General features: G+C 65.6%; 2 protein-coding genes across 2 annotated transcripts; one reads left to right on the forward strand and one right to left on the reverse strand.

Moving 5' to 3' along the window:
* Nucleotides 1-202: 202 nt before the first annotated feature.
* ARF5 (ARF GTPase 5) lies at nt 203-4,291 on the forward strand. Its single transcript, XM_075026747.1, has 6 exons — nt 203-403; nt 503-583; nt 2,065-2,174; nt 2,567-2,638; nt 3,460-3,585; nt 3,722-4,291. Exons 1-6 carry the CDS (start codon nt 337-339, stop codon nt 3,806-3,808), a joined length of 543 nt encoding a protein of 180 aa, XP_074882848.1. The 5' UTR covers nt 203-336; the 3' UTR covers nt 3,809-4,291.
* A 4,425-nt stretch (nt 4,292-8,716) lies between these two features.
* PAX4 (paired box 4) lies at nt 8,717-15,982 on the reverse strand. Its single transcript, XM_075026694.1, has 9 exons — nt 15,973-15,982; nt 14,335-14,465; nt 14,030-14,245; nt 13,212-13,302; nt 12,755-12,946; nt 12,366-12,448; nt 11,320-11,377; nt 9,205-9,296; nt 8,717-8,767 (listed from the first exon to the last, which is right to left on the reverse strand). The coding sequence occupies exons 1-9, from the start codon at nt 15,980-15,982 to the stop codon at nt 8,717-8,719; spliced, it is 924 nt and encodes a 307-aa protein (XP_074882795.1).
* Nucleotides 15,983-16,381: the final 399 nt, after the last annotated feature.

Below are 16,381 nucleotides of genomic sequence, written 5' to 3' on the forward strand. Positions count from 1 at the left end.
GCGATGAGGGCGGGGCTAGACGGCCAAGGGAGCGCCGGAGGGGGCGGGGCGATGCGGGGACCCCAGCGAGGTGCCGCGTCCCGGGAGGGAGGAGGGGGCGGTACAGAGCGGTGGAGGGGCGTGGTTTGTCCGTGAGGGGCGTGGCCTGGCGATGCAGGGAGTGGGGGCGGCAGGCGTGGGGGCGGGGCCCAGCGGAGGGGGGCGGGGCCCGGTGCGCGGGGCGGGGCCTGCGGCGCGGCGGAGCGCGGAGGCAGCGCGGTGGCAGGGCGGCCGTCCCGTCCCGTCCCGTCCCGTCCCGTCCGTCCGTCCGTCCGTCCGTCCGTCCGTCCCGCCGCCATGGGCCTCACGGTCTCCGCCATCTTCTCCCGCATCTTCGGCAAGAAACAGATGAGGATCCTGATGGGTGAGCGCGGGGGCGGCGGAGCAGGGCCGGGCGGGGGATGGGGATGGGGCCGGGGCACGTCTCGGTACCGGCGCCGGTGACACCGCCTCTTCGTTGCAGTGGGGCTGGACGCCGCCGGCAAGACCACCATTCTCTACAAGCTGAAGCTGGGCGAGATCGTCACCACCATCCCCACCATCGGTGAGTGCCCCGGCACCGGGCAGGGCCCGCACCGAGCACCGGGTACCGGGCAGGACCCAACCCCCCGCCGCCTCTGACAGCCGGCACCGGGCAGGGCCCCCACCGAGCACCGGATACCGGGCAGGACCCCCCCCACCCTGCCTCTGACAGCCGGCACCGGGCAGGCCCCCCCCCACCACATCCCGCAGGCCTTGCCGCCCACCCGGGTACCGCTTTCCCGTGGGCCCCCGGGCCGATCCCTGGTGCACCCCGATGGGCTGGGGGCCGCGGGTGGGTGAGATGTGCGGCATGACGCCCAGTGCCCCGTCCATCCAGCCGTTACCCTCCGGTTATCCCCTGCCTGCCTGGGTGCTGGGGCACAGCCGTGGCCGGTGCCCAGTGGGGACCTTGGCTTGCACCCCAAAATAGCCCTTGCGGTCCCCGGCACGGGCATCGGCACGGACCACCCGTCCCGACCTGCACGGCAGGTGCCAACCCGAATGTGCCACCCTGGTTTGCTGCCCTCCACCTGCCCCATGATGAACGCAGAGCCCGAGCCGTTATGTCAGCGTGATCTGGCTCCGGTCCAGAGAGGGCAAAGGTGTTTTCATGGCCAGGAGGTCGCTCGGACCATGGGGATCCAGTCTGCCCGAGCATGGCAGGCAGGGCAGGCAGCTGTCCTGCCAGATCCTGGTGTGAAGCTTTCAGTGGGGTGCTCGGCACCGTCTCCCGTAGCATCTCCCACAAGCTGATGGAGGTGGATTGGGAACGTGCTGAGCTGCTTGGGTTGGGGAGACTGGTCAGCCGTGGTGTACCATGCTGGCCAGTGCTGCTGAATATCTTCATTTATGACCTGGGTGATGGGGAGAGAGCACCCTCAGCGAGCTTGCGGATGGTCCTGAGCCAGGAGGAGTGGTTATACACCAGCAGGACTGTGCTGCCATCCAGGGGGACCTGGGCAGGCTGGAGAAACGGGCAGAGGAACCTCATGGAGTTCAACCAGGGGAATGCCAAGTCCTGCCCTGGGAGAGGAACAACCCCAGGCCCTGGTACCTGCTCGAGAGCAGCTCTGAGGAGAAGGTCCTGGCAGTCCCTCTGGGAAGGAACCTGAGCAAGCACCAGGCACGTGGCCTTGTGGCTTGGGGCCACCAGACCCTGGGCTGCGCTGGGCAGAGCACTGAGAGTGGGTGAGGAGAGGAGAGGAGCTCCTGCCTCTCTGCTCGGCTCTGCTGAGACACCTCGGGGTGCGGGGTCTGGTGCTGAACTCCCCCGTGCAGGAGAGGTGGGGACATGCTGGAGTGAGTCCAGTGCAGGGCCACGGTGAAAGGACTGGAGCATCCCTCGTACGAGGAGAGGCTGGGAGAGCTGGGGCTGCTCAGCCTGGAGAGGAGACAGCTCGGGGGGATTTCATCCATGTGTGTAAATCCTTCATGGGGGGGTGTAAAGAAAGTGGAGCCAGGCTCTTCTCACCCTCTCCCCATGCCCCTCCTGCCCCCCTGCAGGGTTCAACGTGGAGACGGTGGAGTACAAGAACATTTGCTTCACTGTCTGGGATGTGGGTGGCCAGGACAAAATCCGACCCCTCTGGAGGCACTACTTCCAAAACACGCAGGTACGCTGACTCAGGGCAGGGATAAACTTCACCAGCTGCAGCGGGGCTGGCTCGGGCTTCCCTGGGGCTTGTGGCCTGATCCTGCCTGAACTGGGTGTGTGAGTGGTGGGAGGGAACACGTCCTGGTCCCTGGTGCGGTGGCCCCGCTGGGGGTGCTGGGACAGCGCCTGGGTGTTTGCCCCATCGCCCCATCGGAGGGGAGCGAGGCAGAGGGGTCCAGCGGAGGAGCAGGCAAGGGGTGAGGTGTAGCACCGTCCCTGGGGTGCTCTGGTTTTTGGGGGGGGGGGGGAGCGGGGGGGCAGCAGGGCTGCTGTCCCCTTGGCTGGGGGGGTGCCTGCAGCCTGCCTGGGATGTCCCTCTCTTCTCTGTGCCCAGCCTGGCTTCTCCCACAGGGTCTCATCTTCGTGGTGGACAGCAACGACCGAGAGCGAGTGCAGGAGTCTGCCGACGAGCTGCAGAAGATGGTGAGTGACGGCGGGGATTTGGTCTGGCGGGGAGGTGGGCATCTCCCAGCCCTCCTCCCGCTCGCCCAGCTCTGCAGCAATGCCTGGTTGGATGCAAGATGAGACCTGGCTCTGCTCTGCCCGCGATGTGGTGCCAGGGGCATCCGTCCAGAAACGGGCTTGGGGACCTGACAGAGACTCCTCTGCCAGGCAGAGGCTGGACCTGCAGGAAGCAGGAGCAATTGCAAGGGGGAAATATGGCCGAGAAAATGTGGTTTTAGGTTTTACTTAGTCAGGGCTTTGCTAGCCGAGTGCCCAGTCCAGAAATGATGTCCAAAAGCCAGCCTGTGAGGCAGGGGTCATTTACTCCTTGGTGTGGCTGCCTGGGGTGGGGGCAGAGCATCCTTGGGGAAGGAAGCCGGCACGGAGCGGAGTGCATGACAGCCTGAGAGTGGGAAGAAGGGACGGGCAGATACCTACTGCCTGCTTGCCGTTGCTTGGAGAGCATCGTGCCTGCTCTCTTGCGCTGTCCCCACGGCAGTTGCTGTGCCCCCTCTATCACTGGAGCCCCTTGCTCCAATGCGGGTGCCCCTCTGCGAAGGGCACGGGTGCTCTTGGAAGAGCATCCTGGTGCCAGCGAGACCTCCAGGCATCGATGAGGGCAGGAGGGCAGCCAAGATACTGGAGGTGAGTGGAGGAGCTGGAGAGCCCTCCCGACTCTTTTGGTCTGTCCAAGCCAGGTCTTGCTTGCCGGGGTGCTGGCGCCGCGGAGGCTCACCGAGGGCTCACCGAGAGCCGCCCTCCGGCAGCGCCCGGCTCAGCCATCCCTGCTCTTTCTGCAGCTGCAGGAGGATGAGCTGCGGGATGCCGTCTTGCTGGTGTTTGCCAACAAGCAGGACATGCCCAACGCCATGGCGGTGAGCGAGCTGACCGACAAGCTGGGGCTGCAGACGCTGCGCAGCAGGACCGTGAGTGTCCGGGGTGCCATCCCCGTCCCCATCCTTGCAGGAGGGACCCGTGGGGCACGGGGCTGCTCCTGGGGTGCACCGGGCTGGCGATCTGCAGAGCCTGAGGCCCTTTTCTCCATCTCCCTCTGTTTTGCAGTGGTACGTGCAGGCAACGTGTGCGACCCAGGGCACGGGGCTCTACGATGGGCTGGACTGGCTATCGCACGAGCTCTCCAAGCGCTAGCTGGGCCGGCGGCACAGGGACCGGATGAGCCGGGGACGTCTCTTCCAACTGCTGTTTTGTTTGGGGTTTTTTGTTTATTCTGGGAGGGGGGAGTGTTTTTCCTTTCTCCCAAGCGTGGCCTCGTCTCTGTGTGTTTATCTGGTAGGACTTGAACCTCAAGGACTCTTCGGGCAGCTCCATTTTGCGGTGTCCTGCCTTCGCCCTGGCAGCGCTGCGTGCTGGCCGCCCTCCCCACCTGCATGTGCCGTCTGCGAGAGCTTGCCCGGACCTGCCGGGGTGGCATGTCCCCAAGTGTCCCCACTCCTCACCTGGAGCTGGTGGTGGGGGCTGAGCGGGGCTGGCAGGCAGCCCTGCCGCTGCGGGTCAGAAGGATCCTCCTTTTTATCCTTCGATAAACTTTATAGTTCTCTTTCTCTCGGGGAGGGGGCGTATGGCTGCATAATGTGCTGTTGTATATCGAGTAATTAAACACCACCACTTTGTACCCTGTGCCCGGTGCGTTTCTGGCTGGCTGGCCTTAGAGCCCCGCTCCCCAACATACATCTTCCAAGAACATCTCGGGGCACAGGGATTTGGGCCTTAATAAAACCCTGCGTGCGCTGTGCTGGGACGCAGAGGAGATGGGCAGAGACTCCGAGATGCGTGGGCAAGCTCATTTTCTCGTCCCCTGGTGCCAGGAGGGGGTCTGACCCGTTTTATAGCCGCCCCGGGGTGCTGTCAGGGGTCCGTGCTGCCTCCCCACCATGCTGGCTGCTGTGAAAGCCCTGCGGGGTCAGCTCAGGCTGCATGCTGCAGGAGTGCTAATTGGGTTGTAATTAGTGGGACCAGGCAAAACCAAGTGTTTGGCAGCCCAACAGCGGCCATGCTCTGGTAGCGAGGGGCTGAGCCCTCGCTGGGCACTGGGAGAAGGGGGACCAGCCTGGTCCTGGGTGCTGCCTCCAAAAAGGCCACGGCTGGGAGGCGGGAGGCAGCGGGCACGGAGCATCCGTGGGGACTGGCAGCAGCACTGCCATGCGTGGCTGGGGGTGGCGAGGGGATGCCTCCTGGTAAAGTGCACTGCCAAACCCTGTGCCCTGCAAAAAACGTGCTCCCTGCACGGAGCTGAGCCGTGTGCTGGCTGTCCCCCCGGGGATGTGCTGGCTGTCCCCTTGTAACAGCTCAGGCGGGTGCTCAGTGCATCAGCACCCATCCTGCTGGAGGGCTTCCACCCAGCCCAGGGGTGCCTGGCCAGGGAGCGAGGGGTCAGCAGGGGCTGGAGCAGGGAGACGGGAGCTGGATCCTTTCACAGCCCGGGGAGCTGAGGGAGGGGGGGACCTGGACTCCCCTCCCCTTGGTGGCAGACTTGGGGCTGCGTGCCCCTTCCCTTGGGGCAGCTGGGGGGGGCAACTGGAGCCCCCGGGGCAGAGCTTGCAGGTTCCCAGGGCTCAGCACTTCTGCCCCAGAGCCCTGAGTCTGCCACCAGAGCTGGCACAGGTTGTTGCCTTTGGTGGAGAAAAGTGGGGGGACAGTATGAGATGGGGGGTTCTGTACTTTGCTGCAAGGTTTCCCTGGCGCACTTGGCTCTGGGGTGCAGCACTGCGGTCTGGATCGGTGGTGCCTTGGAGCCACGATCGCTCATGATGCAGAGACCCTGAGGGCGGGGGCACGGGCAGAGCACGGGGAGCCCAGGTTGGACAAAAAGCAGACACAACCAAGGCGGCCCCATGGGGGAAGGTGGGGGTTAAGCCATGGCCTTTGTTGCACGTGTCCATCACACCCGATGCACCAGGCTTGATTTACAGCATAGCTAAAGAATCCTTGGAGACTGAGAAAGGACCAGAAGAAGCCATATCCCAGCTGGTGGTGCATCAGCCACTGGGCTGCTCGTCTGAGAAACAGCCTCCCCATGATCGTGACAGCCTTGAGCCTCAAAAGCTGCTTTGGAGCAGAGGACAAGGTGATGCCGGTGCCTTTGCTCGCTGCCACCGTTCCTGGGAGATGGTTAATCCCTGCAAGGTGGGTGACGGTTCATGGTGATGCCGGATGACCTGTGCCCATCGGCTCCCAGCGCCGGGCTCCCTCCCCCAGGTTGTGCAGGATTGTGCACAGTCCTGCTGGCGCTGGGGACAGCTGTGTGTCCCCATCTCCCTGGGGACAGCCCAGAACAGCAGCCTGGGGGGGCTCAGCTCTATGCCCAACATGCACAACCCCCGCTCACCCCACTCTCAGAGAGCCGGGGAACTAAAGGACGGCCACTCACTGCGAATAATTTAATGCCCCATTTAGCACCAGTTCCTCCAGCCTGGCCTGGACATCACCGTCAGGCTGAGATGAAGTGCCCTGAAAATGCCAGCTGGAAGGCCGTGGGGCGTCCCTTTGGCACCCGACCGCTGCCACCTCCAAGCTGGCAGCCCCGGAGCACACGTGCCATGATGCCCTTCGCAGCCCTGCCAGTTTGCTGCCCGCTCTGCCCTGGCTGCTTCCAGCCCCGCCGGTTCCCCACGGCCCCGGCCACCGGTGGGTACCCAGCTGTGCCGGGGTCCCCTCTCCTCCAGCGGCGTGGCCGGGACACGTCCCCTTGGTCACGCTGAGCTCCCCGGTTCGCTCAGCGCTGTCGGTGCTGCAGGAGGCAGGAGAGCAGGCAGGAGAGCTTGCTGCCTGCTTGCTTCTCCGGGAAGGGTGTGAAAAACTTGCCTGTGCCCAGGGCATCTCACAGTCACAGCAAAGGGCTGGCGGGGGGACCGAATGCCCCGGCTGCACCCCGAGCCAGGAAAGAGCCCCCCACCACGCTGCAGCCGCCGGTGAGGGCTGTCGGTGGGACGGCACCTTTGTGTGAGCTGCCGAAGGGCTGGGGGGGTCCTGCCCTGCACCCCCTCCCCATGGACACGCACCCCGAGGACTGGCTCCCTGCAGGCTCCCAGTACCTCGCAGCATTTCGGGTGCCCTGGGGGGCACCTGCAAACCCACCTGCCTGGCGAGCCCCTGCAAACGAGGTCCTACCCCATACAAGCAGGCACATCGGCGGCAGAGTCCCGCGCCGGCTGCCAGCCCCTGCTGAGGTCTGTCCTGGTGGGTCCAGTGATTTTGTTTTTAAATGTTTTTGGAGGGCTGCGTATGAAATCACAGCTCTGGTGCCGCATGGCCTGAGTGCTGGTGACCGCAGCAGCTGGCCTCCTGCAGCCCCTGAAAAATACACCCAAACCCATCCCAGTCGCTCCACGTTTCTGGAAGGAAAAGGCTCCTTCGGAGCCACCACGGGTGGTTGGAGGTCCCGGACTCTAGCAGGCATTTCGCAGCCTCGCACCGCCCGGCCGCGGCTGCGAGTGGCCGCAGCTTTGGGTACTGCCGGGGCACGGCGGTGGCTGCTGTGCACAGTCCTGGTCTGCTGCCATCGCGGCGATGCCACCCGTCCTGTCCCCATCCCTGTCACTGGGGCTGAGCGTGGTTGAAATCCCACTGCCACGGGCTCCATGTGTGCCGTGGGGCTGTGCCGGTTGTTTGCAGCCCCGGCTGTGCTGGGTGCTCGGCAGCCCTGTGGCACACGGGCAGAGGGAGCTGCTCAGCGGAGCTGCAGCCCGAGGGTGCCAGAGCCTTGGGGGTCCCAGGGCATCCTTGCTCGCCTCCATCTTATGAGTCTGCTCAGACATCAGAGAAGCGGGAATGGGGACACTGAGGCTTTCCCTGTAAGGCAGCTGGTCAGTAATACATGCCACAAGTTGGGCAGGTCTCTCAGCCCACCTCTCCGCGGGCAGTAACGTGCTGCACCGGTCCCTGGATGCTGCCGCAGCTCAGCCGGGCAGCCGGGACAGATGGGCGGCCAAGGCAGGACTGGGGCTGGCGCAGCCTCTGCACCATGGGTACAGGTCAGCAAAAGCCTTCACTGGCATCCTCAGGCTGGAGCTTTTTGCAAGACTGGGCAATTGGGATAACATGGCCGCATAATCCTAGGATGGTTTTTCACTTAGAGAAGTCCACAGAACATTCTTCTCTTATAGAAATTATTTTTTCTTGCTTAAAAAGACACAAGCTATGCTGGAGTCCGACGTTGTCCTGGGGGAGAGAGGGGACCCCTGGGCTGCCCAGCCGGCGCGCTGCAGTCTGCAGCCAGCAGCGGTCTGCTGAGGCTGGACTCTCGGCCAGGGGCTGTGGGCATGTGGGGACGGTGACCGCCAGACAGTGTCCCTCTGAGGCTGCAAATGAGGAGACCCCCCGCCTCAGTCTGAGCTCCCCCCCAGCTGGTTCCCTTTGGCTGAAGGAAACAATCATTTCCCTTCAAATAAAACCATTTCTTCAGCCTGCAGCGATGCTCTGTGCCGGTGATGGGCGCCTTTACGCTGGCTCCACCGTTAAATTCAATTTCTAAACAAACACAAACACAAACCTTTTTATTTAGAGCAAGGATGTGCCATGCGGTCAGGACCTGTCAGTTCTGCAAGGTCATGGTGGAGGGGCCAGCCTGGGACCCGGGACGGCTGGAGCGGGTCCTGGCTGTGCCGCACAGTTCTGCCCGCCGATGTCCCATCCCTGAACTGGGGCATGGTGAAGCCATACTGTGGCTCGGGGGCTTGCCAGCAGCTACAGGCAATCATTGGGGGGGCCACAACGGCCACAGCAAGTTTTTTCCTGCTTCCCCATCTTGCACAGCCCCTGTACCTCCCCTCTGGAGACTCCCCAGCTTCCCAGCTAGGAGAGCTCCCTCCAGGCTAGAGGTTTCTCTGGAGGTGCCAGGAAATGTCCCCATTTAACGGTGAGGTGTCCCCCACTTCCAGCAACCCCTGACGGGAGCCGGTGCTTCATGCCGCTGCGGCAGGGAGGCAGCGTGAGCCCGGTGGGCAGAAAAAGGGGTCCCCAGCTGGGGTCCCGTGCTGCCACCCCTGCTGCTCCGCATCCTCCCGCCGAGCAGCCGAGCAGCACCCCAGCACAGAGGCATCAAACTGGAGGCTCTGCGGGGAAGAGGGACTCAGGGTCCACGCTGGCCGGCTGCCTCAGAGTGGGGGAACCAGGCAGAATCTGCGTGGGACGGAGCCACAGCTCTGCTCAGCAGCACGGCCCCGACGTCTGGGCAGAGATGGGCAGAAGCACCCAGCACCTGCGCCAGTGCCTGTGGCGATGGCGTCGGGTGCCGGCACTCACGGCAGGGTGGATGGGAGTGTGGGCATTGACTATCCCCCTCCATGGGCGGTTAATTAACTTTTCCCAGGGTAATTTAATGGTATGGTAAATGGGGGGGGGAAGCTGGAAGTGGACAGAGGGATGCTAGTTGGGGGATGCAGCAGTGAAGCGGGCCAGTGACACTGCCCACCCTTCTGCAGTGTCCCAGGGGCTGGGACAGGGACACGGCGCTGGGGACAGTGACAAATGCTCCAGCGTGATGAGGGGGTCCCCGAGGTGCTCAGCTCCCACTGCCTGACCCCAACCAGGGGATGGGGACATAGGGGTGGGGACGTGGGGGTCCCCCCAGGGACGTGGTTGTGGTCCTGGTCCCCACAAGCCACCCCAGGCAGCTGAGGAAGAGGCCAGTGGCCAGGCAAAGCCCGGCATGAAGTTCTCCTGCCTTGGGGGGGGCAAAACTCCAACTGGGATGGATGCAGATGGCTATCACCCCGCTGGGGGGGTGGGGGGTGGTTTGGGGAGCTGCTGGGGGCTGTCCCGGCCATGCCGTGCCCCAGCTAGAGCCGGGCTGAAAACCCCAGCTGGGATCAGAGTGGGTCTGGGGTGGGGGAGAGGGGATGGGGGCTGCAGGGTCTGTAGGATGGGTTGGGGGGGTACCGTGGGAGATGGGGGTGGCTCAGGGGAAGCAGCAGGCTGGATGATGAGTGCATGGGGTGGCTATGGGGACCCTGCCGTGCAGACAGCAGGATGCCGTCTGTCCCGCAGCTCCTGCGTCATCCCACGCAAAGCCTTGCAGGACAAGTTTTGGCTCTGTGGGCTGGCAGGGCTGTGCCGCAGCTGGTGGCACCGGGATAAACCCCTCACCCAGCTGGGAAGGGGCGCACTCGTCCCCCATGTGCCAGCAAGGCTTCGAGCCCCGATAACCCAAATCTGGGCGGCGTGGCAGGATGCTTCCCCCCCAGCACCCACCCCCTCTGCCCCACTGGACCCCGTGGGGCTGAGCTCCCAGGAGGGGGACGGGGCATTCCAGTTTGGGGGGGCCAGGCGGTGAGCCGACGGTGGCCCGGCTGTCACCGATGCGCATCGATGCATGGACATCCTTGACTCACTGTGCTGGAGGGTGTCTCAGAGCCCCCCATCTCACTGGGGACCCTCAGAGCCAGGGGCACCCCGGTGCGTGGAGGTGGGTGAGGGGCTCCGGCGAGCTGGCGTGGAGCGGCGGCACCGGGGGGCTCAGCGGGGGTCCGGGCAGCAGGCTGGCAGCGGTGTGCAGGTGAGCCTGGGGGGGCAGCAGGGCGAAGGGGGGGCCCTCCAGGGGCTGCCAGGGAGCTGGAGGGGGGCTGCCGCCGGGGGCCAGACCTGCGGGGTGGAAATGGGGCTCAGGCAGCGCATGGGGCTGGGGAGCATCACCCTCACCCCCAGCCCCGCTCTGCCATGGGGCAGGGGACATCCACTCCGCCAGCAGCCGCCCCACATCGCTGTGGGGCCGGGGCCAGGCGGGGAGGGGGACCCGCTCCCCGCACCCTCCAGCACCCCGTGGGCTCCCACACCCCACTGCCAGCTTCCACCCTGGCCGTGCCCGGGGGTCCCAGCCCACCCCACAGCCCTTTTACCGCAGCAAGCATCGTCCCAGGAGCAGGGGCCGGAGGTGCAGAGATGCAGTGGGGCCGGGGTACCAGGATAGGTGGTGAGGCCGTGGCCGTGGCCGTGGCCGTGGCCGCAGAGGGGCTGCGGCGAGCCGGCGGGGGTGGCCGGGAGGTGCTGTGTGGGGAGCAGAGAGCGGGATGTCATGGGGAATGCATAGGGATGCTTTGGGACCTGGCCGCCCCAGAGGGGACCTGCAAAGTGTCACCCTCCAGCGCGGCTCCGGAAAAGGCTCTCGGGGAGGGCACTGCCCGGAGAGCCCAGAGCAGCCGGGCAATGGGAGCGCTGGCTCCGGAGGGTGCCCGGAGTCTGCTGGGGGTGCCGGCCAGACCTCCCCATCACCCCGGCCGGAGGCCGCAGCGCGGGAAGGGACCCCTGGCCATCTCCTACCTGTGCTGAGCCGGTGGCTGTTGCGGAGCGGGGGCGGAAAGCAGCCACGGCCGCCCCGTGGGGCAGGATCCAGTCGCACCAGGAGCCTGCATGGGGAGAAGCGGGGAGGGCAGCGCACTGGCTTGGGGACCGCGGGGGCTCCCAGCCCTGATTTTGGGGTGGGGAGGGCTGCCTTTCACCAGAGGGAAAGCAGAGAGCAGCCGTGTCCTCTTCCCAGCTCCAAGCGGGGCTCTAGAGCTGGGAGGCAAGCTCAGGCATCCCGGTGCTCAGCGCCAAATTTCAGCCACACGCCCTCCTGGGGTGGCCCTTGGACCCCAGCCCCTTCCTCGGGCATCAGGTCCCATGCCCCGTCCCCTCCGCCCCTGGGCTGTCACCTGCACCGCCAGCCTCCAGCTTCTGCTTGGCCTCGCGTCTCCATTTCGCTCGTCGGTTGGAGAACCAGACCTGGGGAGGAGGGAGGGGGCTGAGGCTGCCAGCCCCCACCCCAGGCAGTGCTCCGGCTCCTTGGCACTGCTCTGTCCCCCCAGGACACGGGCTCTTCACATCCCCCCGGGCATGGGTATGGGCACGGACATGGACATGGGCAGAGGAAGGGGTTCGGTCCTGAGTCTTCTCCACCTCATCAGGCTGCAAGCATGTGCCAGGCTCTGGGATGCTTCTCCAGCATGGGGCACGTGTGTGCACGTGTGTGCATTGCCACAGTGTGCACGGGCAGCCCTGTCCCGGCAGAGAGGGGGACTGGCTGCCGTCGCTGCCTGGGGCACCGAGCTGGCCGGCGATGGTCAGTGGCTGGGAGGGGAAGGGGCTGCCACGAACCGGTGAAGGTTTGCCAGCAGCGCAGGGATGTCTGCCGGGAGCTACCGAGTGTGCCCTGGATGCGTGTGTGAGGGGAGTGTGCCAGGGAGTCTGCCGTGGTGAGTGTCACAGAGTGTGCCAGGGACCGCGCCGTGGACTGTGCCATGAAGTGTGCCATGGAGTGCCCCACGAAGCGTGCCGTGTAGCCCCATGGTGGGGCAGAGCCGGGGAGACCAGAGGCCGGGAGCGGGACCGGAGCAGTGCCTGCACCCGGCTTTGCCCCGGCAGACACGAGACACCAGCACGACCTTATGGAGCCAGCCCTCCCCTGCTCCTGCCCCTGCCCGGCCATCAGAGGGTGGAGACCCCCGACCTGGGGACAAAACCTGCTCTCGGGGGTCACTCTCCCCTTGGCGCGCACGCTGCCCGCCTGAGCTCGCTCCCACCTCTGCCACCGCCAGCAGCAGTGACACGGTTCGGAGACGTCCCCGCGTGCCAGGACGGAGCCGTGTCCCCCCCGGCGCTGGCAGGCTGGGCAGCCCTGAGCCCAGCGCCCCGGCTGGGATGCTTTGGTCGACAGGATCAGGCCAGGCGCGCTCCCGGCCGGAGAGCGGCAGCGTGGCGGGTCTCCTCTTACCCTGATGGTCGTGTCGGGCAGCTGGGTGGCCGCGGCCAGTCTCTCCCGGGTGACGGTGTCCGGGTACTGTCCCCTCTGAAACTCTGCAAGGGGCATTGGGGTGAGGTCAGCCTGTCCGGCGCAGCCACCCCAACAAACCCCGGCACCACGGCAGGCGATACCGGGACGTGCGGCTGCAGCCGGTCCGTTGCCGGTCCCCAGTGCCCGCAATTTGGAGCGGTTTGGGGCACCGCAGCGATGGCCCTGCCATGCAAAGGGACAGGAGCCCATCCAGAAAGCGGCAATGCCCTCCCCTGGGAATGGCCCTGCTCCATCCCGGCAGTCTGTGGCACCTCGGGGTGGGCACGCCGAATACCCTGGCCTCGGCCGGCATCCCGTGAGAGCCGCACCTTTCTCCAGGGCCTCTGACTGCTGGCTGGAGAAGACCGTCCTGTTCCTGTGCTGGGTGCTCAGCGGGAGCCGCCGGCTGGATGCGGAGCCCCGTGGAGGGTGCTGGGTCCCCGGGGAGACGGCGGCACCGGCTTCGGCGGGTGAGCGGCAGCCCGGGGGATGCGGGGCGGAGGGGGTGGCGAGAGGGGACACTGCGGGGACAGAAAGGCAGAAGATGGGGGGGGACCCGGCTCTGGGGGCTCCCCGGGGGGGCTGGGAAGGGTCAGGGAGGGTCAGTCAATGAGTCTTTTTGCTTTGGGGGCACAGGGTCAGCCGTACGCGTGCACATGCGTGCGTGCGTGTGCACGCGTGTGTGTGTGCACACGTGGGTGTGTGTGCAGCCGGGAGGACGGTGGCAGCGGGGTGCACCCACCCCCAGGCCCTGCTCCATGGACGACCACCCCCAGCAAGGCTCACCCCGTGGCAGCGGGTTCCCGGCAAAAACCCGCTCAGCCGCCGGCCGCAGGTCGCTGGGCAGGTTCCTCAGCACCCGGTTGATGGAGGAGACCTGGGCAGGGAGAGAGGGGGGCTGCGGCACGGGCAGGGGGTGCGGGGTGGGAGCAGGGGGTGCTGGGCAAAGCCCCCGCCTGCGGTGGGCATCCCTCCGCTCACTGCAGGAGCTGGAGACGTGCTCAGGCAGCACCGAGGTGGGGAGGAATCGAGGTGGATGCCCCAAAGCTCATCTCCGAGGTGCTCTCCTGCAGCCGCGCCTGAGCACGTGCCAGGGATTCTCCGCGCCGGGGCTATGCCCATCTGCTCGGCTGTTTGTTGATACAGGCAACCCTTTAATTTCGGTGGGCTAACAATATTTAATGTGAGGCAATCTGCACCTCGGGGCTGGAGACGGTGAGATTTATAGGGGTGGGTCTGTCATTAGGAAGTACGGCTTTCCACGCTGAGGCTGCAGATTGCATTTTATTGTCTCTGCCCACCAGTGGCACTTGCAACAGACCCACCACAGCGTCCCGGTGCCCAAGATGACAGCCAGGCTTGCTGGGTTCTGCTTTAGTTGGGAGGGAGGAATTTGCCTTCCCCTCCCTGCCCACTTCTCCCTCCGCTGTCTCGCAGAGCACCGAGCCCTTCCCTGTGCATCCCTCCCCAGCACCCCCAGCCCATGCCGGTGAGGGACCCCAGCCCACAGCACCCCAGCCGCGGGGTCGGACCCCCACCCCCCAAGCAATGCCCATCCCCGGCATCCCCGCAGCCCCCCGCGGCTCTCCCCGGCAGAGACTCACGCTGGGGGTCCTGTCGCCGGCGCAGATGCCCTCGGCGTGCAGCTGCCGGCGGATCTCCCAGGCGAAGAGGGAGGGCTGCTCCAGCTTCAGCTGGGCGATCCTGGCCACCACCTCGGGGGTGGCCATGCGGGGCTTGCTACCCCCAATGGCCCTGGGCTCCACGACCCCCGTCCTGTAGTAGTGACCCAGGATCTTGCTGACGCAGCCGTTGGATACCTGTGGATGGGGCGGCTGGGGCAGGGGCTCGGCGGGAAAAGGATTTGGAGGAGAAGGAGACCCCCAACCCCCCCCCGACTCTGGCGCACCTTGAGGCTGCGGGAGATGTCCGAGGTCCGGACGCCGCACGCCGCCAGCTCGATGATCCTCTTCCTCTTGCAGGTGGGGAGGGGGCGGCCGTTCACGAAGAGACCCCCCAGCTGGTTCACGCCGCTGGGCCCTGGGGAGAGGCCAGGCAGCCGGTGACGGGGGACAGGGCTTGCTGCGAGGGGGGATGCTGCCTGCCCTTCCCTCCGCGGCTCTCCGGGAGAGCACCAGGGCCTGAGGCTTTGCAGGGTGAAGGAGCGGTGGCATCAGGGACCCCTGCGCATTGAGGAGGGGGTTTGGAAGGGGCTGGGCAGGAGGACTTGGAGCTTGGAGCAACATGGGGATCGTTTGCTGGGGTGTGGGTGTGGGCAGCGCACGGCAGGAGCAGGCAGGGAATGGGGGGGGGGGACCAGCCCAGGTGATGCTGGCAGGAAAAATACCCCATGGAGGAGCATGGGGAGAAGGAGGTTTTTCCAGGCAGAGGCAGCTGCAAAGCGGGGTGACAGGCTGGGGTGGGCAGGGAAGCGCTGAACATCCCTGGGGGCCTTGGAGGACCCTGCAGAGCCATGTGTGTATCAGCAACCAGCACGAAATTTGGGCTTTGCAGGGGAACAGCAGCTTCATTTGCGACAGAGCGGGTGCCAACACAGCACCTTCCCGATTCCCTCCAGACCACGGACTCCGGGACCGTGGTCCCTGAGCCGTCCCGGTGCAGCAGCACCCCTCACCTCGGTGTTGCATGGTGAGGCTTCACGGGGCTTTCGGTGCCTGGGAATTGCCAAGAGGAGACGGGTGCTGTCGTGAGGCCGGATAAATGAGCAGCGGTGTCCAGGGCTCAGCCACGTCCCCTGCCCACCCTCCTGCGAGAAGAAGGGGGAGCAATGGCAGAAACACTGAGCAGAGGATGGAAACGCTTGAAGGTTTCTGGCTGCTTGGGGAGTCATTGCACTCCAGGCACAGCAGATCAGAGGGACGCAGGCTTTAAAGTGCTCATGCAGCTGCAAGAGGCACTTGGGCTCTGAAGTGGCTGGGGAGATGCCGGCGATGCCTGTACCCAGCGGCCCCCGGCGTGCGGCAGAGCTGGCTTGGCTCAGCCACGTCCCGGCGCCTGTGTGCGCTCCCTTGGACGAGCCGTGGGGGACGGAGGGTTTCCCCACACCCACCCCACCATGGCTGAGCGCTGGGGGTCTGCAGGGTGTCAGGGGGACGGGGGGCAGGAGGTGGCAGGAGCAGAGGAGACGACAGGATCATCGGGAGCTCTGGGTTTGTGCGCAACAGCTTCGGTGCTGGTTCATGGGCCGTTTATCACCCACCGTAACCCTCCCTTGCTGCTTCTCCAGCGGCTGCAGGCGCAAGCGCCCGTGCATGAGATCACCGCTTCCCCCTCGCTGGCAGCGTTGCTGCCTCTCGCCGTATTTCTTTATTTGAGAGGGAGGGTCTGGCCCTGCGCTCCCGTTGCCCCGCTGTAAATCCAGAGCGGCTCAGCTGCAGCCGATGGCACGGGGCTGGGTTTGCAGCACTGAGCCTAACCCAGCCACGGAGAGCCTGGCAAGTGATAACCAGGTTAGCAGGAGCCTCCCCTCCTTCGGTCGGAGACGCACCACCGCTCTGCCACCTCCGAAGATCAAGGCTGGCCTTACCCACGTGCATGCACGCGCATTCCCAGAGCCCCTGCGCTTTTCCCCATCCCGAGCACTTCTGTCTGCCCCTCTCCCCATGTTCCCTCGCTCCAGATCCTGACCTAAGACAGCCCCACAGATTCAGACACTGCTGCCCCAGCTGCAGAACACCACCACTGCACCCAGCACCCCTGGAGCAAGTCACGACGGGACCACGACAGGCTGGGAGCAGCCATTCCTCCTGGAGGAGATCACCACCGGCTCGTCCCTGGCGTCACCAGAGGCACGGGAGATTTCAGCCCCGTGGAATCGGGAGGAAAGGCAGGGCAGCTCCAAGCGCCAGGCATGGCAAAGCGGTGCTGCGGGGTCTGGGGCAGCACCCTGCCCCGTGAAACAGGGGAGAGGGGACATTTCCACAGGGATGCTGGCG

The sequence above is a fragment of the Buteo buteo genome, chromosome 4, assembly GCF_964188355.1.
Source record: "Buteo buteo chromosome 4, bButBut1.hap1.1, whole genome shotgun sequence".
In the NCBI taxonomy this organism is placed as follows: domain Eukaryota; kingdom Metazoa; phylum Chordata; class Aves; order Accipitriformes; family Accipitridae; genus Buteo; species Buteo buteo.

What these genes read in the sequence shown, in the direction of transcription:
- ARF5 (XM_075026747.1), top strand. Translation starts at nt 337, where the DNA reads ATGGGCCTCACGGTCTCCGCCATCTTCTCCCGCATCTTCGGCAAGAAA. An exon ending in CACCACCATCCCCACCATCG is followed by an intron (nt 584 to 2,064) that starts GTGAGTGCCCCG and finishes GCCCCCCTGCAG; the next exon opens with GGTTCAACGTGGAGACGGTG. An exon ending in CCGACGAGCTGCAGAAGATG is followed by an intron (nt 2,639 to 3,459) that starts GTGAGTGACGGC and finishes CTCTTTCTGCAG; the next exon opens with CTGCAGGAGGATGAGCTGCG.
- PAX4 (XM_075026694.1), bottom strand. An exon ending in CGGGAACCCGCTGCCACGGG is followed by an intron (nt 12,947 to 13,211) that starts GTGAGCCTTGCT and finishes CTGTCCCCGCAG; the next exon opens with TGTCCCCTCTCGCCACCCCC. An exon ending in GGCCAAGCAGAAGCTGGAGG is followed by an intron (nt 9,297 to 11,319) that starts CTGGCGGTGCAG and finishes ACTGGCCTCTTC; the next exon opens with CTCAGCTGCCTGGGGTGGCT.